This window comes from Chiloscyllium plagiosum, unplaced genomic scaffold (genome assembly GCF_037043375.1).
Source record: "Chiloscyllium plagiosum isolate Xiang-an unplaced genomic scaffold, Cpla_swu_hap1 HiC_scaffold_16, whole genome shotgun sequence".
Taxonomy (NCBI): Eukaryota; Metazoa; Chordata; class Chondrichthyes; order Orectolobiformes; family Hemiscylliidae; genus Chiloscyllium; species Chiloscyllium plagiosum.
The window spans coordinates 29,853,566-29,876,130 of NW_028270154.1; the positions used below are offsets into that span (position 1 = coordinate 29,853,566).

At 41.2% G+C, this 22,565-nt stretch overlaps 1 protein-coding gene across 8 annotated transcripts in view; it reads left to right on the forward strand.

The window, feature by feature from the left end:
* atp10b (ATPase phospholipid transporting 10B) overlaps positions 1-22,565 on the forward strand; it is a 268,252-nt gene that overhangs the window by 220,963 nt on the left and 24,724 nt on the right. For all 8 annotated transcript variants that reach the window (XM_043703361.2, XM_087995245.1, XM_087995247.1 and 5 more), the window contains 3 exons: positions 3,514-3,605; positions 9,591-9,717; positions 12,797-12,981. In XM_043703361.2, the coding sequence (XP_043559296.2) occupies positions 3,514-3,605; positions 9,591-9,717; positions 12,797-12,981 (404 nt within the window). The remainder of the gene's footprint in view (positions 1-3,513; positions 3,606-9,590; positions 9,718-12,796; positions 12,982-22,565) is intronic.

The following is a 22,565-nucleotide window of genomic DNA, read 5'->3' on the forward strand; positions in this document are numbered from 1 at the left end:
GATATCAAAGCTGCATTTGACTGAGTGTGGCATCAAGGCACCATGGCAAGACTGGAATCAATGGGTATCAGGGGCAAACTTTCTGCTACTTAAGTCATACCTGGCACTTCGGAAGATGGTTGTTGGAAGTCAGTCATCTCAGTTCCAGAACAACTCTGCAGGAGTTCGTCAAGGTGGTTTCCTAGGCCCAAACATCTTCATCTGCTTCAACAATGAACTTCCCTCCATCATAAATTATGAAGTGGTGTTGTTCACTAATGATTTCACAATGGTCAGCCCCAGAAATGTTTCCTGAGATGCATTGTGAGTCAACTTAGAGCACCATACAATGCGGAGATTCCACAAGGCAGCTCACTACCACCTTCTCAAGGGCAGGCAGGGGTGTACAATAAATTCTGACCAGCTAGCCACACCCACGACCATAAGAGTTTAAAAAATAATGACAACCCTGTTTTTTTAACTCAATGATCCTAAAAACTATGACAACAGTGTCCTACAATCTTGTGGAATTTTATGAAGATGTCAGATTTCTTTTCACCTATTCTTCCAGTTTAAGGATTGAGCATATGGCAAAGTGTTGAGGATAAATGAGAATGTATGGAGAACTTCAGATGGAGCTGATCTAGGGATATGGAACTGTAGTACTTGGATTAAACCAATCAGCATAAAATATGCCAGAAGGTTAGGATATGATCTGTTGTATTTCTATTACATGTTTTAAAATATCCATTCATTTATTTAGATTGAAAGAATAGGATTGAAAATCCATTCTTACAATTGTGCCAGTAAAGCTGTTTGGGTCACTCTCTGGAGTTGCAATCAAGTTAACTTGAGATTACCTTCATTCTGCCTTTGGGGAGCCCTCAGTCCTCCTATAAGGATGTTGTTAAACTTGAGATAGAGAAAAGATTTACAAGGATCTTGCAGGCCTGGAGCATTAGAGTTACAGGGAAAAACTGAATGGGGTGGAATGTCATGGCTGAGGGGTGACCATGTAGAGATTTATAAAATCATGAGGGGCATGGATAGGGTGAATAGCCAAGGTCTTTTTTCCTAGGATGGGGAAGGCTCAAACTTATAGGGCATTGGTTTAAGGTGAGAGGGGAAAGATTTCAAAAGGACCTGAGGGCTAACTTTTACACACAGAGGATGGTGCAAGTATGAAACAAGCTGCTAGAGGAAGTAGTGGAGAACGGTATAATTATAACCTTTAAAAAGGTATCTGAGTGGGTACATGAATAGGAACGGTTTGGAGGGATATGGGCCAATTCTGACATATGCGACTCGGTCAGATTGGGATGTCTGGTTGATGCAAATGAGTTGGACTGAAGGGTCTGTTTCCATGCTGTATGACTCTATATATACTTGGCAAAATATGATAAAATCGAGAAATGTTGCAGCAAATTGAATTCCATCATACAGGTGTGGACTAGAATTAAGACATTGCACTATAAAAGTTGACAGCCACTTACCTCTTGAGGTATAGAAGTATTAAAGATTTAAGGAGAAAGTGAGGTCTGCAGATGCTGGAGATCAGAGCTGAAAATGTGTTGCTGGAAGAGCGCAGCAGGTCAGGCAGCATCCAGGGAACAGGAGAATCGACGTTTCGGGCATAAGCCCTTCTTCAGGAATGAGGAAAGTTTGTCCAGCAGGCTAAGATAAAAGGTAGGGAGGAGGGACTTGGGGGAGGGGCGTCGGAAATGTGATAGGTGGAAAGAGGTCAAGGTGAGGGTGATAGGTCAGACTGGGGTGGGGGCGGAGAGGTCAGGAAGAAGATTGCAGGTTAGGAAGGCGGTGCAGAATTCGATGGATTTGACTGAGACAAGGTGGGGGGAGGGGAAATGTGGAAACTGGTGAAATCCGAGTTCATCCCTTGTAATTGGAGGGTTCCTAGGCGGAAGATGAGGCGTTCTTCCACCAACCGTCGTGTTGTTGTGGTCTGGCGATGGAGGAGTTCAAAGACCTGCATATCCTTGGTGGAGTGGGAGGGGGAGTTGAAGTGTTGAGCCACAGGGTGGTTGGGTTGGTTGGTCCGGGTGTCCCAGAGGTGTTCTCTGAAACGCTCCGCAAGTAGGCGGCCTGTCTCCCCAATATAGAGGAGGCCACATCGGGTGCAGAGGATGCAATAGATGATGTGTCTGGAGGTGCAGGTGAATCTGTGGCGGATATGGAAGTTTCCTTTGGGGCCTTGGAGGGAGGTGAGGGGGGAAGTGTGGGCGCAAGTCTTGCACCTCCTGCGGTTGCAGGGGAAGGTGCCGGGAGTGGAGGTTGGGTTGGTGAGGGGTGTGGATCTGACGAGGGAGTCACGGAGGGAGTGGTCTTTACGGAATGCTGATAGGGGAGGGGAGGGAAATATATCCTTGGCGGTGGGGTCCGTTTGGAGGTGGCGGAAATGACGGCGGATGATGCGCTGTACATGGAGATTGGTGGGGTGGTAGGTGAGGACCAGTGAGGTTCTGTCCTGGTGGCGGTTGGAGGGTGGAGCATAAGGGCGGATGAGCGGGAAGTGGAAGAGATGCGGTGGAGGGCATCATCGACCACGTCGGGGGGGAAATTGCGGTCCTTGAAGAAGGAGACCATCTGGGTTGTGCGTTTTTGGAACTGGTCCTCCTGGGAGCAGATGCGGCGGAGACGAAGGAATTGGGAGAATGGGATGGCGTTTTTACAGGGGGCAGGATGGGAGGAGGTGTAGTCCAGGTAGCTGTGGGAGTCGGTCGGTTTGTAGTAGATGTCCGTGTTGATTCGGTCGCCTGAGATAGAAATAGAAAGGTCGAGGAAGGGGAGGGAGGAATCTGAGACTGTCCAGGTGAATTTGAGGTCGGGGTGGAAGGTGTTGGTGAAGTGGATGAACTGTTCAACCTCCTCGTGGGAGCACGAGGCGGCGCCGATACAGTCATCGATTTAACCTGTTCAGGAAGTTGGGCTTGATTTCATTGGAAAAGCAGATGTGGATATATTTACATTTTTGAGATTATGAATGTAATTGGGCAAATCCAAATAAATTACTTACTGGCAAACAGTTCAAATACGATGGGAAATGTTATTAAGTAGGAGAAAGGAGTAAGGCAGTGAAACTGGAGAACAAATTGTCAGAAAGGACACTGAAACTGACAGTTTAATTGTTCAGGGATGAATTTGCTGGGCTTGTGAGCAGGAAGGTATTGGAAAAATACAATGAGAAGAAAGATGGAGATGTGAAAAATCATTAATGTTTTGAAGGAATTAATTGTCAGAGTGTAATGACTTTTTGCTTGAGCTAACAATTCTTAATTACTATTGTGATAGTCTCATATCTTCAGTTTTCTAACCTTTGTCGTAAATTTCACTGTTTCCGTTTTATTAAGTATATAATTATCATAGACTTCTGTAAAGTATTGAAATGCTCTAGCTATGAGCTCGAAAAAATTTTCCTTTTTTGGGGTTGTGGCTTCAGTTATGAGATTTGACTTCACTGAGCACAGCTGTCTGACAGATTTTCTTCTCTTTTGCCTTTCATTTTTGACAACCTTGAAGAGGAAAAGCATAGACAAATAACTCTGGAAACACAAAAGTGTCTGGACACGTATGCAAATGATGGTCTGCGAACACTATGCATCGCAAAGAAGGTAAAATGTGAACTTTTAAAGACAAAATGTTATATTAATGCTACATTTTAAACATCTAAGTTTTAACTTCAATACCAGTGTCTTCTCTTTCATTCACTTTAATCTTTGTTTGTATATTACCATACACATAATAATGATTTTCATTTAAATGCCTTGAATGTTGAAAATACCTAAACATACTTCAAGGTTAAAGATATGCTACTATCAATTCTCCAATATTAGGGATGCCAAATAGTAGAGAATCTGAACAAACTTCATAATCAAGAATTCTCACTCTTGAGTTGGAACGGACACTTTAACTCAATTTTATTCAAATGGCAGAAGGAATTAAACTGTATGAAGTTAACGAATGTCCAGTCAAAAGTCAGCTTGGAGAATATTTTTCATGATTCCTTTGTCTCAGAACAGAATCTTAACAAAAGTAGGTTTCATTGAGATTATTTATGTTGGCGTAAGGAGTTTGTTTCATGCTGTCAACAAATCAGAACCTGTGACTGTACTGAACTGGCACAAATATATTCCACTGCAGATAATGCTGAAGAGTTCTCAGATTGAAAACATCTACATGGTTGTGAGGGAAAACAAACAATAATATAGCCAATGAATAGCAGACCCAACTCAAACCAATTGAGAATGTAAAACTAATGTAACTTGGAGTGCAGCTCAGCTTGACAAACAAATAGCTATGATAGAATCTTATCTGGTATTAGATACTGAGGTAGTTCAAGCAAAATGTTTGATTTTATAATCTCCCTGAAGAAATTCTCAGTAAATGAGTCAGAAATCATGCAAAGCCAGAATCCACCCTCCAAAAACAAAAGTTAACCTGTGTTTCACCAATAATGCAATCATGATCATCCCTTTTCAGTGATGGCTTCAATGTTCAACAATTCCAAGGTACTCCAAGAAAGAAATTGTTTGTTTTAGCTATGAAGGAAATCCAAGAGTTAATGTTAATGGGGGCTTTAACTTTCCTGATATTGATTGGGAAAGCTATAGCTCAAGTTCGTTAGATGGGTCAGTGTTTGTCCAATGTGTGCAGGAGGGTTTCCTGACACAATATGTAGATAGGCCAACAAGAGGTGAGGCCATACTGGATTTGGTTCTGGGTAATGAACCAGGCCAGGTGTTAGAATTAGAGGTAGGTGAGCACTTTGGGGACAGTGACCACAATTCGGTGACTTTTACTCTAGTGATGGAGAGGGATAAGTGTGTACTACAGGGCAAGAGTTATAGCTGGGGGCAGGGAAATTATGATGCGGTGAGGCATGACTTAGGATGTGTGGCTTGGAAAAGTAAGCTTCAAGGCAAGGGCGTAATTGATATGTGGAACTTGTTCAAGGAGCAACTATTGAGTGTCCTTGATAAGTATGTACCCGTCAGGCAGGGAGGAAAGGGTCGTGTGAGGGAGCCGTGGTTTAATAAGGAATTGGAATCCCTTGTTAAATGGAAGAGGGCGGCCTATGTAAAGATGAGGCGTGAAGGTTCAATTGGGGCGATTGAGAGTTATAAGTAGCCAGGAAGGACCTGAAGAGAGAGCTAAGAGCAGCAAGGAGGGGACATGAAAGGTCCTTAGTTGGTAAGATTAGGGAAAACCCTAAGGCTTTCTATAGATATGTCAGGAATAAAAGAATGACTAGGGAGGAATAGGTCCAGTCAAGGATAGTAGTGGGAAGTTGCGTGTGGAGGCTGAAGAGATTGGGGAGACACTGAATGAATACTTTTTGTCAGTATTCAATCAGGAACAGGACATTGTTGTCAATGTGAGTACTGAGTCACAATTAAGTAGAATGGATGGCTTTGAGGTATGTAGAGAAGAGGTGTCGGAAATTCTGGAAAGGGTGAAAATAGATAAGTCCCTTGGGCCTGATGGCATTTATCCTAGGATTCTCTGGGAAGCAAGGGAGGAGATTGCAGAGCCATTGGCCTTGATTTTTATGTCCTCGTTGTTTACAGGAGTAGTGCCAGAAGATTGGAGGCTAGCAAATGTGGTTCCCTTGTTCAAGAAGGGGAGTAGGGATAACCCTAGTAACTATAGGCCGGTGAGTCTCACTTCTGTTGTGGGCAAAATCTTAGAGAGAATTGTAAGGGATAGGATTTATGAACATCTGGATAGGAATAATGTGATCAAGGATAGTCAGCATGGTTTTGTGAAGGGCAGGTCGTGCTTCACAAACCTTATTGAATTCTTTGAGAATGTGACTAAGGAGGTGGACGAGGGGAAAGCGGTAGATGTGGTGTGTGAAGGGTAGGTCTTGCCTTACAAGTCTTATTGAATTCTTCGAGGAGGTGACCAAGCATGTGGATGAGGGAAGAGCAGTGGATGTAGTGTACATGGATTTTAGTAAGGCATTTGATAAGGTTCCCCATGGTAGGCTTATGCGGAAAGTCAGGAGGCATGGGATAGAGGGAAATTTGGCCAATTGGATAGAAAACTGGCTAACCGGTCGAAGGCAGAGAGTGGTGGTAGATGGTAAATATTCAGCCTGGAGCCCAGTTACAAGTGGAGTTCCGCAGGAATCAGTTCTGGGTCCTCTGCTGTTTGTAATTTTTATTAATGACTTAGATGAGGGAGTCGAAGGGTGGGTCAGTAAATTTGCAGATGATACGAAGATAGGTGGAGTTGTGGACAGTGAGGAGGGCTGTTGTCGGCTGCAGAGGGACTTAGATATGATGCAGAGCTGGGCTGAGGAGTGGCAGATGGAGTTCAACCCTGCCAAGTGTGAGGTTGTCCATTTTGGAAGAACAAATAAGAATGCGGAATACAGGGTTAATGGTAGGGTTCTTAGTCAGGTGGAGGAACAGAGGGATCTTGGGGTCTATGTACATAGATCTTTGAAGGTTGCCACTCAGGTGGATAGAGTTTGTAAGAAGGCCTATGGAGTATTATCGTTCATTAGCAGAGGGATTGAATTCAAGAGTCGTGAAGTGATGTTGCAGCTGTACAGGACTTTGGTTAGGCCACAGTTGGAGTACTGTGTGCAGTTCTGGTCGCCTCACTTTAGGAAAGATGTGGAAGCTTTGGAGAGGGTGCAGAGAAGATTTACCAGGATGTTGCCTGGAATGGAGAGGAAGTCGTACGAGGATAGGTTGAGAGTTCTCGGCCTTTTCTCGTTGGAACGGCGAAGGATGAGGGGTGACTTGATAGAGGTTTATAAGATGATCAGAGGAATAGATAGAGTAGACAGTCAGAAACTTTTTCCCCGGGTACAACAGAGTGTTACAAGGGGACATAAATTTAAGGTGAAGGGTGGAAGGTATAGGGGAGATGTCAGGGGTGGGTTCTTTACCCAGAGAGTGGTGGGGGCATGGAATGCGCTGCCCATGGGAGTGGTAGAGTCGGAATCATTGGTGACCTTTAAGCGGCATTTGGATAGGTACATGGATGGGTACTTAATCTAGGTTAGAAGTTCGGCACAACATCGTGGGCCGAAGGGCCTGTTCTGTGCTGTATTGTTCTATGTTCTATGGTGTATATGGATTTTAGTAAGGCGTTTGATAAGGTTCCCCATGGTAGACTACTGCAAAAAATACGGAGGTATGGCATTGAGGGTGAGTTGGAGGTTTGGATTAGGGGTTGGCTGGCTGGAAGAAGACAGAGGGTAGTAGTTGATGGCAAAGGTTCATCTTGGAGTGCCATCACTAGCGGTGTTCCGCAAAGATCTGTTTTGGGACCATTGCTGTTTGTCATTTTTATAAATGACCTGGAGGAGGGGTTAGAAGGTTGGGTGAGCAAGTTTGCGGATGATACGAAAGTCAGAGGAGTTGTAGACAGTGAGGAAGGATGTGGCAGGTTACAGCGGGATATAGATAAGCTGCAGAACTGGGCAGAAAGGTGGCAAATGGAGTTCAATGTAGCTAAGTGTGAGGTGATTCACTTTGGTAAGAGTAATAAAAAGATGGGGTATTGGGTTAATGGTCGTATACTTGGTAGTGTGGATGAGCAGAGGGATCTTGGTGTCCATGTACACAGATCTTTGAAAGTTGCCACCCAGGTAAATAGTGCGGTGAAGAAGGCATATGGCGTACTGGCTTTTATTGGTAGAGGAATTGAGTTCCGGAGTACTGAGGTCATGTTGCAGTTGTATAAGACTCTGGTGCGGCCGCATCTGGAGTATTGTGTGCAGTTTTGGTCGCCATACTATAAGAAGGATGTGGAGGCACTAGAACGGGTGCAAAGAAGGTTTACCAGGATGTTGCCTGGTATGGTAGAAAGATCGTATGAGGAAAGGTTGAGGCACTTGGGGTTGTTTTCATTGGAGAAAAGAAGGTTTAGGGGTGACTTGATAGAGGTGTACAAGATGATTAGGGGTTTAGATAGGGTCGACAGTGAGAATCTTTTTCCATGTATGGAGTCAGCTATTACAAGGGGGCATAGCTTTAAATTAAGGGGGGGTAGGTATAGGACAGATGTTAGGGGTAGGTTCTTTACTCAGCGAGTCATGAGTTCATGGAATGCCCTGCCAGTAGCAGTGGTGGACTCTCCCTCATTATGGGCATTTAAGCGGGCATTGGATAGGCATATGGAGGATAGTGGGCTAGTGTAGGTTAGGTGGGCTTGGATCGGCGCAACATCAAGGGCCGAAGGGCCTGTACTGCGCTGTATTCTTCTATGTTCTATGTTCCACCCAGTAAATTGTTGGTCTTCCAAATCTGCAGAGATCATGTTTTAGAAGAATACTGAAACCTCCAGATTGCCTGAATTTACAAAGTTAGAGATTGGGAGAGAAAGGGTAATGGCAAATGGAAGTACACATAAATGTATGATAATGACATAGGGAAATAAAAACTTGAGGATACAATGCTGTAAATACATTAGAAAGAGTTCATATTGAGGAGTACCAAAAGTTCCATCTACTGCCATGGACATTGGACATGTGGGCAGAACAGTTTAGGATATCAGAAGATTGAAATCTAACATCGGTCTGTGTAACTATATGTGTTATGTAAGTTCAGCTTTTATCTAGTTGGCAACATGAAATAAAGTATATACAGATATTACCTTTTCTGGTTGGAGCTGGAAATTGTTTTCCTCTACTACATGAGAAAAGCAGGGCCTGTTCAGGTCTGGTATCCTTTATCTGCATGTCCAAAAATCAAAAAGACCCAAAACCAAAGATCTTTTGGAAAGTGAACTTGAGCAAACTTAAACATAGATACATTGAGTTTGGACTCTTTGGCAAACAATTGTGCTCGTCCTGATCAGACTGAAAAGCAAAGATTTTTTTTTCCCAAACGGCCTAAATTTAACATGTCTACGAATCTGGTCGGGCCCTTTTGGAAAAATACTTTGCTTTAAACCCTTTCAGGTCCTTTGGGCCAAGTGCAGTTTTTTTTTGCCAAAGGTCCCAAATGAATCTACAGTGTAAATGTATCTGTAAAAAGAAAACAGCTATTATCCAAAAAAAACTGTTGGTCCTGAGAATTTCAGATAAAGGATTCTCGACCTGTAAGCTTCTTACATTTAAGAAGGATAGTGGCAGTAACCTTCATCATGAACAGCAGAATGATGAATTGGCATGGTTATACCATAGGGCTAACCTACTACCATTATTTAAAAGGCCAATCTCCATTTTCCTGATGATATCCTTTTGCCTACCTTTGCAGCTACAGAGTTAGCAGAAGTGCAGCATGACTTGGAATCGGGGCACAAGCAATAGAAAGTGTGCCAAGGGAGGAGGAGATGCAAAAATAAGTTCATTCCAGATGAGTTGTCCATAAGTAGAAGAAAGCTACTGCCTTATAGATTACACATAAGAAACAAAGAGGGAGCTATGCATAGCAATATCTGATATACGATTGCTGAGTCACATAATAGTATATAGTGCAGTATACATTAACTATTGGGAAATTCTTTCAAATAGCAAAAATTATTAAAGTAGCCAGGAACTTTTTGGTTCTAGTTTATTTTTATACCCTGTTTTACATTGATATCAACATTTTCATTCTATTTTTATTTTCCATTTGCTTCTTAATTTTGTTTAGGTCTTAAGCACGAATGAATACAAAAAATGGGCTGATTTAAGGCACGAGGCAGAGACCAGTATTGATCACAGAGAAGCAATGATTCTAGAGACAACACTACAATTGGAAACAGATCTTCAATTATTGGGTAATTTCCTTGATTATCAATAAATGCACTGTTCTGTAGTAACAATGGTTTGATTCAACAGTTGAATTTGATTTAGTCAATCTTACAATGGTCTGATAAACTTGGAATGTCCTCAGTTTTACTCCACATTTTGAGCAATAAAACTTCTAGTCCTGTGATCTAGAAACATAATTAACAGTATTGAAGTATGTTCACGTGTCTTTGAATTCCAGACCTCAACAGCTATTAGGTGAATTATTTTGTTTGAGGTTACGGACAACTACACATTTATTTCACTTGTAGACCATAGTGTCAGTATTACCAACTACCAATTGTATAAAATTCCTCCTGCATTGCACTAACAAGGTGGTTTAATCCAAACTTAGCTGAATTTATGTTGCTATGCCTTCTTCAATTGTAGGCATCACTGGCTGAAAGATTAAACGTGTTATGTTTCAAGGGGAGGAGGCCATAGCACTTAAAACAACAAGAGCTTTGTTTATGAGGTGCTCACTCTAGAAGGCAGCAAGTTGAGACTGAGTGATTACCTTCTTAAATGTCATCATCATGTCACATGATTGGATTGTTAAACTGACAGTCCAACATAAATACACAGTACTAATCTCTTTCCCAATGAGATTAGACTCAATCCAAATCCCTATTATTCAGAAAAAAACATTTTATTTTCTGGCAATAAAATATGACCATTATGAACCAGATGCTAAATCCTTGGTTAAGCTGATTCAAATAATGAGATAATAGAATTTTCTGAGATATTCATTCAAAACATATTGGTGCATCTAAGCAAGAAAAAAGCTCTTATTTTGTAGTTATGTTTCTGATAGATTGAATTCAAAGGAGAGGTGATAATGTCACTAGACTAGTACCCAGAAAGTCAGGTTACTGTTCTACAGCCAGGAGTTTAAATCCCACCATGGCAGATGATGAAATTTTAATTGAATTTTTAAAAATGGCCTAGTGGTGATCATGTAATCTCCATCAATTGTTGTAAAAACCCATTGGGTTCACTAATATCCAACAGGGAAGGAAATCTGGGGCGGCATGGTCGCTCAGTAGTTAGCACTGCTGCCTTACAGTACCAGGGGCCTGGGTTCAATTCCTGCCTTGGGCAACTGTCTGTGTGGAGTTTGCACATTCTCTCCGTGTCTGCTTGGGTTTGCTCTGGTTTCCTCACACAATCCAAAGATGTGCAGGTCAGGTGAATTGGCCATGCTAAATTGCCCATAGTGTTAGGTACATTAGTCAGGGGTAAATGTAGGGTAGGGGTGGGTTACTCTTCGGAGGGTTGGCATGGACTTGTTGGGCCAAAGGGCCTGCTTCCATACAGTAGGTAATCTAATCTGCCAAATTTACCTCAAGTCGACGTGATTCCAGACGCACTGCAATGTGGCTGACTCTTAACTGCCTTCTGGCCAATTCAGAATGGGCCAAAACTGCTGGCCTAGCCAGCATTGCCCACCTTCCATAAACGCATTTTTATAAGTTATGTTTATACTGTTGCCAAAAATGTATCTAGGGAACATGACATTTAGTCAGCAGGCTTAGTTGTGAATGACTCTTATTCTGTGTTTGTTTTCCCACAAATATATTAAGTACTCAGGCATTCCCATGAGATAACTTTGTATAATCAGACACAGCAGGCCTGTAACCTGTTCAGAAAGTCTTCTACTCGAACTTGGGAAAAATTCAATGAGAACTTGCGTACTTGAAAATTTTAACCTTTAGAGAGATAATGAGAAGGATGTCAAATAACTGAGTGGTGACACACAACTAGCCCCTCAGCAGTTTATCAGAACTATTTCCCAGATGTATGTATTTAATCAGTTAACTTATTTAATTACTGTTTGTTGGGCCTTGCTGTGCATTGTTTAGCTGCTGCATTTCTTACCTCACAGTAGTAATTGCATTTCACAACACTTCATTTGGGAAATACTTTGGGATATCTTGACATCATGAAAGTTGCTATTATAAAAGCAAGGTTTTTTTTGTCTTCAACAATCTTTGTAAACAGTGCCATACTGTCATTGTTCTCTGCCTGTTCCCAGCTATGCTGCTAATTTGAACTTCCATCAATGACCTTCAGTGAAATTATCTTTATAAAAATGGCTTTTTAAGCACTTCTTAAAAAGCCTTTAAGCTTCCAATGTCCATAGTAACACAACCAATGTTAGTGTTTTAATTTCTTTTCCCCACTCAAAGTGAAAAATTTGATTTCATTTAAATTTAGAAATGATTGTTACTCACATATTGAAGTACTATTATGAAACACTGATAACGCTTTTTGTTTAAGTAAAGTAAGAATCAGGGAACCCAGGGAGATAGCCACAGCTAAAAGAATGCATGAGGAGGGGATCTGTGAGCAGGCAAACAGCACTTAAAAAGAGAGGCTGAGAGGAGAAAATAGGGACAGATTGCAGCGAGAGGAAGGAGAATCCAGAATAGACAGTAACACCCAAAAACCAAGAAAGGAGAAGCACCTGGAAATAGACTACAATACCTCAATGGATAGGAGAGGACTTGGAGACAGATAATCGCACTTAAACAAAAGAAAGAGTGAAGAAAAGCAGCGTCTTGTGCAGTCCAGTCCATGCCAGTTGGTGGGTCCAGAGCAGACTGGACAAGTTATGCGAAAATCAAGTGTGACACCACATGAAAACAGATAGTTTATTGCATGGTGATTATTTCCCTCGTTTACTTTTGGAAATCTGTGTAATTCCCATAACTATAACTTTAGTTTACTAAAAAGTAGTAAAGCAAATTAGATAGGATAATTAAGAATTTCTATTCATTTTAACAAAGGTATTTCAATCAGGGTAAATAGACAATCTGTTTAAATAATAAGACCATAAACACAGGAAGACTGGAGACATTAGCGCTATAAGCACAGCAAGGCAGGTGATCTTTGGTATCTGCAGAATGCTGCTTTATGAATATGAACCTGTATTTAGTTACATTACAGTGTAATTATGATTATAGGAATTGAAACATTAATGCTAAAAATCCCAAATTGGGTTTTACTTATCAATTCTCAGAACTTTTGAAATATTTATTTTAATTATTTATTTTTTGGTGATGAAAGGGGCAACAGGTATTGAGGATCGTCTGCAAGATGGTGTGCCAGAAACCATTGAAGCCCTTCGTGAAGCTGGCATTTTGATTTGGGTCCTGACAGGAGATAAGCAGGAGACTGCTGTTAATATCGCTTATGCATGTAAGCTTCTGAATTCAAAGGACTTTATCTTCACTCTAAATAATGAAAGCCAGGTGAGTACAGAGAGTAATAACATTCTCTCAACAAAACAGAATGATCAAAATTCCTCATAGATTGCAGAAATGTAAAAGATTTTATTTAGCTACAGTTCACTTTTAGAAATATTTTCTTAGTTCTTTTGGTATTTCTGCACAGAGATGGACAAAATAAGCATACAAAGTTAATAAGCAATATGTATAAAGGCAAACAGCATAGACATCACAGTGATCTTCTAACCACATTTTAGAATCTTGACAGAATATTGAAAACATAGGTCTTATCAAACATTTAGAAAGGCATCTTTCCAAACTGGCAAGCACCATTCAAAGCAAAGTTCTCTGAAGTGAACCAAAGGCATGTATTTTCCAGATTCAAAGTGACACAAACAGGTCACTTCATATTGATAGTTTAACCTGAGGCTCATCATTATGCAGGGATTTTCATTCTATGAAGGGAATATTTAACGATGAAGTAGGATACAGTTGAAAAGAGCAACATCAAGGAAATAATTTTTTTGAATTTATATTTGATCATCCTTGCAAAAAGAGAGATCCAAAGAAAATTGTGCTATGATAGTAGCAGACAATTCACAGCATGCAGTAGAAATTAGTGGTGATCTCCATTTTTAAAACTGCTTCTTAATCCACAACTAAAATTGTTCTTTCATCATTCTATTACACTGCTTAGTGCAATATAGTTCCATGGTGTCTACAAAGCTTCTGATAATTCACTTAACTGACTATTTGCACTCTTCATCTTGAGTCATCAATTCTAGCAAGTCTATTAATAATAGTTATAGTGGAGCCATAGAGTCACACAGCATGGAAACAGACTCTTTGATCCAACCAGTCCATGCAAACCATAATCCCAAACTAAACTAGTCCCACCTGCCTGAGCTTGGCTGAAGTCCCTCCAAACATTTCTTCTGCATGTCCTTATTTTTTAAACTGTTGTAACTGCACCCGTTTCCACTACTCCCTCTAAGTTCATTCCACACATGGACCACCTTGTGTAAAAAAAATGCCCCTCAAGTCTTTTTTCAATCTTTCTCCTCTCACCTTAAAAATATGCCCTATAGTCTTGAAATCCCCAAATCTAGGGAAAAGACACCTGCCATTCCCTTTGTTTATACCCTTTATAATTTTATAGACCTCTATATGGTCACTCCTTAACGTCCTATGCTCCAGTAAAAAAAAACCCAGGCTATCCAACCTCAAACTCTCCACTCCCGGCAACATCATGATAAATCTCCACTTAACCCTTTCAAGCTCCTTCTTATATTAGGGCAATCAGAAGTGGGCAGAGTACTCCAGTACATCTCAACATAACTCAAAATCCTATACTCAAAGGTCTGAGCAATGAAGGCAAGCATGCTAAATGCTTTCCTAACCATCCTATTTATATGTGATGCAAACTTTAAAGAGTTACGTACTTGAACTCCTAGGTCTCTCTGTTCTACAACATTACCAAGGTCCTACTTTTAATTGTATAAGTCCTTCCCTTGTTTGTTTTACCAAAATGCAAAACCTCGCGTTTATCCAAATTAAACTCCATCCGCAACTCTTTAGACCATTGACCCCATTGATGTTTGATTGGAGCTTGTTGCTGTCCTTGCTTGGCAGCTACAAATATATGCTGCACAATCAGGAACATAAACTTAGGGCATTTTTTCCAGTCTCAGTTCTGTAGTATTTTCTCAGGCAATCACTACTGGTGCCTTATGGTATTTCCACCTTCAGCAGCATGTGATATTTGATAAGGGCTGTAAAAACCATTTCCATTTATTTTTCCATATTTTCTTTATTCCTGCCTACCTGACAACAACTAATGAAATAAATGTTTTTTTTTTCTTTTTTATGGCCAAGCATTTACCAGTGTAATTGTCACCAAAGCCTAAAATGTATTTACTTTTCTATACAGAAGGGATAAAGTTGGAGGCAGTCAAGTAAAGTGAGAGAATATTTCATATTCATATGAAACAATGTATGGAGGTGTTTTGCATTTTTGTTTGCTGGTACTTTGTGCACATTTTTCTAAATTAACACAATGTTATAATGCACTCTGATTATGTAACATGAGGCTGATGAGGCTGAGTGTAGTTACAATTGCATAGGTGCGAATGAATCTTCCTCTGTGTTCAGGAAAGTCTGCCTCGGCTTTCCAACATAGTTTCTCAGCTTCAACAAGTATTTAAGGGACCTCTCAAATCTCATCCCTTGGCTCGCTACATACGTTTAATACGGGGATGTGGGTCTGGGTGGGATTCTCTTTGGAGGGTCGGTGCAAACTCGATGGGCCATATGGCCTCTTTCTGCACTGTAGAGATTCTATGCAAGGGGAAATCATTTTGGTAAGGAGAATGAGGAGCACTATTAGAATGAAGTGGTGGAATTATGAAGTGCTGCAAAAGAAAAAAGATAACACTTATTTATATACAAGGCTTTTAAACATGGTACAACATGTTGGGAAGATCTCATATTCAAGTAGACTACAAAATAGTTGAAGTTATAACTTTTGTAAAGCACTAATTAGGTGCTATGGAACTGGGCTGCTGTGTTCCCGGCCTTCATGAGGGGAGAAGATTAGATTCCCTACAGTGTGGAAACAGGCTCTTCGGCCCCACACCGACCCTCCGAAGAGTAACCCACCCAGACTCATTTCCCTCTGACTAATGCACCGAACACTATGGGCAATTTAGCATGGCCAATTCACCTGGCCTGCACAGCTTTGGACAGTGGGAGGAAACCGGAGCACCCGGGGAAAACCCACACAGACACGGGGAGAATGTGCAAACTCCACACAGATAGTTACCCAAGGCTGGCATCGAACCTGGGTCCCTAGCACTATGAGGCAGCAGTGCTAACCACTGAGCTAGCGTGCTGCCAAGAATGGTAACAATGATGAAATACTACGAAAGTTATGTGGAGAGGTTGGAGATACTTATGTTGCTTTCCCTAGAGTAGAGTCGGTTAATTTGAAATAAAAGTGTTTAATATCTTGTGTTATTTAAGTAGAGTCAATATGGAGGAACCATTTTTTACTGGTTTAAAGATTAATATCCAGGGGCATAGATTTAAAGCAACTAAGAAAATTACCAAAATAAATATGTGGAAAAAAATTAATATAGTTTTTATGTGCTGTTTGAAATGATAGTTGAAGTGGAATCAATAATAATTTTGCAATGGGAACTGGAGAAATATCTGAAGATGCAATACATGGAGGATTGTGAGAAACAGCAAGGGTGGGGGATGGTGGAATGGGAGGGGAGACTGATTGTTACAGCTTCTTTTGAAGTGGAGAAACAGGCATGGTGATGCTTTTGTAACTTTATACATTCCACAAAACAAATACACTTTACCAATATTAATGGGATGGACTGCAGCTGTAAGGCAGTACTTTCACTCAGGTGTCACTTAATGTAACCCAAATGAAGAGAATCAAAATTATTTCAAACATTGTTTGATCAAAACACAATGCTTTAATCAACGCAATATATTTTTATTTTGTTTTCCGTTCTTTTCTTTAACTGTCTGTCTTTTCCCAATAACTTTATTATCCCAACCATCTGTGGCCCTTTACGTACAACACAGCTGATTCACTATATCACTGTTCACAGTCTTTCCAAGTTTAAATTGATTAATGTATCCAGTACAACTGAGTTTTGACCTATTATGAATAAAAAACGATTTGCTCTCCTGTTGATTTGCAAAATAATGGTAAAGATCTTAACAGCATGCACTTCATACACTGAATTTCTACCAGTTTCTTAAAGTTTGAATTTCAGTGCAGCAAGAAAATTGAGCCAGCCAAGGAGCCAGGTTTTACTCAACCATAAATGTTAATTTAAGGCTGTGTACAATCTTTCTTGTGTCGTCAGGTCTTTTGGAATTTGCATTTTTATAATCTGCCAGCAAGCTGTCACCCTCCCCCTCCTCCTCCACTCCACCCCCCCTTGACTGAGCACTGCTATGATGCAAGGCAAGCTGCCTGGTTGTGTGGCTGAGTTAATAGGGAGAGATAGGGAGAGGCATGGAAGGCATGGAACCTGCAAGTGTCCAGCTAGGCACTGAATGTTAGGAGAGCAAGTGAGGGCTTCTGAGTTCCAACCTGATCCTGCACACAAAATGTACCATCTCAATCTTCCAGCTAGTTGCCAGTGCACCCTGCAGAGCTTCCAGAGTGCCTGTGCTTCCAGAGTGCCCAGCCAGTATATCGGAGACTTGCCATGATAGTCATGTGGCTTGGCAGATCCTGGATACCAGTCTGTGAATGGGGTGGGTGTGTCTGATGCCTGTGAATTGTTCCCAGATCTGCACTTTGATTGAATGCAACATGGAAGTCATTTGGAGCAAGCATTAGGTACCTGACTTTTTTTCCATCCCATGCGTTCTCAAACTCTGGCTTGTTTGGCAAGTTTTGTATGACATAAAGCTTAATGTTAATGAGAGTGTTGGATTGTAAACAAGACATTTAATGCAGAATGATTCCTCATAATTGGCAAACCAGCATTCTCCAGCAAAGAATCTTGCCTCACAGCTTGTGGAAAGATAAGGTGAGTTGCTCTCCACGTCAAAATGGGCTTTGCTGGATCTTCCCACCAATTCTGCCATCAATCTCTTTGTATTGCTCATAAGGTTCCACCCATAGTCACAGAATAATGGGACTCTTATTTAAAAATGAGCAATGAAACAGTTCCTTCCCTTAGAGGGTAATAAATGCCTCTACACCAGAGAGTTGTGGATACTAGATCACTGGAAGTTTTTAAAGTCGCCCTCATCTCCTCAATATTTCAAAAATCAATGAAAGGTGCACTCAGGAGGTGTTGAAGCTTGGATCAGATCAGCCAGTTTTATAAAATAGTAAATTAGATTTTAGGGACTGAATGGTCTACTCCTGCTCCTTATATTCTCTCATAAAAGATAAAATAATTGATAGAAGAATCAGTAGGCAGTTGGAAAATTTGTTTCACTAGTAGCTGTCTAGAACCCACTGCAAAACAGGATGGTCAAGGCCAACAGAGACATCACAGTAAAAATATTTAGACATACACTGGTGGTGCCAATATGCCACAGGGTGACAGAGCAAGAGATGGAGAGTGGCTAAGACTTATTTGCTTTTTCAGGTGGCACAGATAGTGTGGGCTAAATGGGCTCCTTCTCTGCCACAATTTTCTGTGTTTAAGAAAATGCACATACACGATTCTGCTGTAATGAAGGTGTAGGCCACAGTTTTTTTTTGTAATGTTGAAACTGCATCAATTCCTCGGGATGCCTCAACAGTCTGCATGTTCACAGGCAAGCAAGAAAACAGTCTTCAGCCTAATGAAGAGCTTCGTATTTCTGTTAAGTTTCAAGGAATCCAAACGAAAAGGCCTCAGGCATCTCTTGAACCCATCTTACAATGCTTGTGGAACAGTTACTACAATTCAAAAGAACTTCATTGGTTGTAAAGTATCTGAGGATGTCCTGACATTGTGAACAATTCTACATAGATGTGAATCATTATTTTAACTCTACAGCTGAGCCAAGGGCTGCCTTCACCAGCAATGCTGCAGATTAAACTGCTTACATTTACATTCCTGTTCTAATGTATGCCAACTTGCTCTTGGCTTGAAAATTGCTCACAAAGCTTTGTAAGCTTCTTTTAATCGAAGCACACCTTTGATATTTTGTACTTACCATTTTGAAGTTATGTGTCACATCAGTGAACATGCCAAGTAAAGGACTGAACGATTGTCCCACGGAGAAGTGAACCTTTCATCAGGCCAGTAGCTTGCCAACTCCTAGCATCATCTGGTTTTGAAATTCTTGAAAGTGAAACAAATTTCCCAACTGCCTAATGATTCTCCTGTCAATTATTTTAAATTATATAGATACAGATTTATCGATTCCCCAATGAATGATGATTTTTATAAAACAAAAGATCTTTAGATTGAAGAGTTCAGAGCAAGCATTTTACCTTCATTGTGCTTTTGTATGCTCCAAACTGAGATTACAGGCTCTGTCAGTATTGTGACATCGAAAGAATCTCAGGGTTGGACTTTGGCTAACAAAGCAGGTAGCTCAGATTGGGAAATTTCCTGACCTGCCTTGGTTAAAAAATATCCAAAAATGTACAACATTTGCTGCAGGATAGGGGATTCGGCTTCAGGTGCAGGAGAGTTTTGGGCCTGCTGGTCATGAAACAGAGTGTTAGTAGCAATAGGTGTGGCACAAGTGAGGACTGCAGATGCTGGAAATCAGAGTCTACATTAGAGTGGTGCTGGAAAAGCACAGCCGGTCAGGCAGCATCCAAGGAGCAGGAAAATCAACATTTCGGGCAAAAGCCCTTCATCAGGACTGAAGGCAGGGAGCCTCAGGGTGGAGAGATAAATGGGAGGGGGTTGAAGCTGAGGAGATAGTAGCAAAGAGTACAGTAGGTTTTTGGGGGTGGGGATGAAGGTGATAGGTCAGAGAGGAGGGGGGGAGGGCAGCAAAGAGTACAATGGATGGATGGGGGTGGGGATGAAGGTGATAGGTCAGAGAGGAGGGTGGAGCGGATAGGTGGGAAGGAAGATTGGCCGGTAGGACCAGTCATGAGGATGGTGCTGAGCTGGAAGATTGGAACTGGGGTAAAGTGGGGGGAGGGGAAATGAGGACACTGCACCACTCTAATGTAGCAATAGGTGTGGGCAAGTGGCCTCCTCAGTTCTCTTAGACTTGTCTCCCTGCTTTTTTTAGGACTTGTTACACCCCTAGTCCTCACCCAACACCCCCTTACTCCCTCTTCACCATCTGCCTCATTCCTTCCACGTGACTTCCATAACCACACACCTAATATTCACCATGCACTGATCTCAGAAATGTAAGATCAAAAAAAAAATTCTAACATTTCATTACAGCTTTCAGTTCTAGGCACTGAACTTTAAAAAATAAACTTCTCATTTATAGAACATATTCACTGTTTTTAAATTTCAAGTGGCCAATCTATGAATAAAAATGTATTTATATTCAGACCTCACATCAAAGATAGCAAATCCTTTAATTGACGCTTTAAACTCAAAATCAAATGGTGAACTCAAAACCTCTTGTTGACATTATGCTTTGGCTTTTGAAACTGTGTCAAGCAATCACAATGGCATATTCATAAACTTTTAGGGAAATGCCAACAAAGAGCTCTAATGAATTTGCAAGCAGATGTTGCATCTTTTCTAACCTATGCATGTCAATCAAAGCAGTTCTAACAATAGACTTCCTGGACTGTAGTTAGATCTGTCCTCTGACAGTGAACATCCCAAGTTGAGGACTGGTTCTGGTTATGTCCCTGTACTATGTATGAAATATGCCCATGCCTGATCATACGGGGATTCCCTGACCAAGAGTGGTCCCACTTTAATGGACTGAGGACCAGCTCTGACCCAGTTTACGACATTGACATTTGGTCAAATAAACGTGTGGTGGGTGATTACTACACAGGCAGCTGCCACATGCTGTAGGGGTTAGCTTGTCCGGTAAGATGTCCCCACCATTGTGAAGGATTCCTCCTGGCTGTGTGCGTGCACCAATTAGCTTATCAATATGGCAGTCCTGATAGACTTCAGTTCAGGCTGAAGTGTTAATTCACTAATTGGTTGGCATGGCATGGCAGGCAAGGCATAAAGGCTGCAAGCATGTACATATGTGCTGAGTGAGCAAACACTAAGAGAGCAAGTGAACAGTCCTGTAATGCAGCCTGGTCCAATCCATGAGTTAAGTGCTTGTCCCCACCTGCAAAATGATGCTGCTGCAGCCTTTCAATGCTATTTGCCAGTGTATGTTGCAATGCAAGTTTGTACTTTCAAAGCAGCCTGCCAATGTATTGGTAAGGTGCCATGTTCATGATGAGAAGTTAGCAGATTCAAAGGCCTTCTTTTGATATTTAAGAAGTATTCTTTATTCATAAAATCATCTATAAGTACATACAAATGTTGGAAACCAGTTTTGTACAGACTTTGTAGAAAAAAAATTAGAATTTTGACATTTCCTAAACATTCTCTACAGTTGCAACAAAAAAGATATTTTATTCTTATACCGGAAACTTATGTTCCTTTAGAGACGCCAGCAGGGTCTGACAGCTGAACAGATCCTAGTTATATTTTGGCAGAATGACGTTAGATGATGGTCTTTCCCCATTGCGTCTTGGCAGCAGCTGTCCCAGGCTTTACTGTGTCCCTCAGCACATAGCCCTGGACCTCAGAATGTGACCATATGCAACACTTGGTCAGGGTCAACAGGTTACAGTGGATAAAACAAAGAACACTTTCACTGAGTTGATGGTCTTCTAGGCACAGTCAATGTTTGTCTCCCTGTGCATCCTGAGGAACAGCCTATAGTGCAAAGAGGCATACGTCACAGAGTTGCTTAGGACAAACATCGACAAAAACTACTGCATCCCTGCAGACTTACTTTGCAAAGGCACGTTGCAGCAGAAGATGGGTGACAGTCTCTACCCCCCCCCCACCTGCTGCAGCCTCACAAAAAAAGGTGGCCTTCAGGATGAGGGAGGCATTGGGTTTCATACTTGTCTCGAGTTTCATACTTGGTGTCTATTTCCCTTGTGGCCATTCCTTGATGTCTAGCTTGTTCAGTGCTTCTGGCAAGAGAGCTAGCTGAAGATTAATGAGGTGAGTTGCTGTGTTAGTAAGGCATTAAAAACCAACAATCCCTCGAATTGGAAATTTGCCAGTGTCCGCTCAGCAAAAAGATCAGAGATGAAGTAGGCTGCCCCCATCATCAAGATAGTCCTCACTGGACTTCTCATCCAATTCTGCACAAACCATGTCTTTCAGATCCCTCGAAGATTCCACTCAACATCTCCTCTTTCCTAATAAAGTTGTGTAACATTAAAATTATTCCAAACAAAAAATTAGTTGGAAGAAATGATTTGATGCACACTCAACAGGGAAGCACTGAGCTAGCATCAGTCACACACATGCCAATAAGAAACACCACAGGTAATTGTGCAGATCCATAATAATTGTGCAGTTCAGAAATAATAAATTGTGTGAAGCTTGATAAGGCATCTCAACAACCTGCTGAGAAGCATCATACATTGAAATGCAGATAATTGTGATCAACTACTCCAAGTCAGAAAAGAAAAAACATCAGTCTAGGAGATGAGCAGCGATGTATGTTGCAAAATTATTTTCAAATTGGGATACTTATCCAATTGTTTGATGAAAGATTAGTATTAGCTAGGATACAAATGGCACAGTTGTCCATGCATTGGATACTATGTGTTAAAAAACCTTTTACTCAAGTGCTCTGTGAGGCAGACAAAGGGATTCAGAATTTGGTTGGCAATTTAACTCAATGGTATTAATAAAATATTCCTTACTAAAACACTGAGCATTTCCCAAATTCCTACAATATTTACTTTCAATCTACTCTATCCTTTCTCATGATCCATGTATTTGAACTGGGTCATTGGAATCTCTTTCCTCTTTGACACAGAACTGACTGTCTTCCATGAAGGCCTGTCCCCCTTTTGTCTCTCTAAGATGCGCACACAGATTCACAGGTACATGAACACAGATACAAGCACACTGACGCATGAACGCAGACTTAAGCACACAGACATA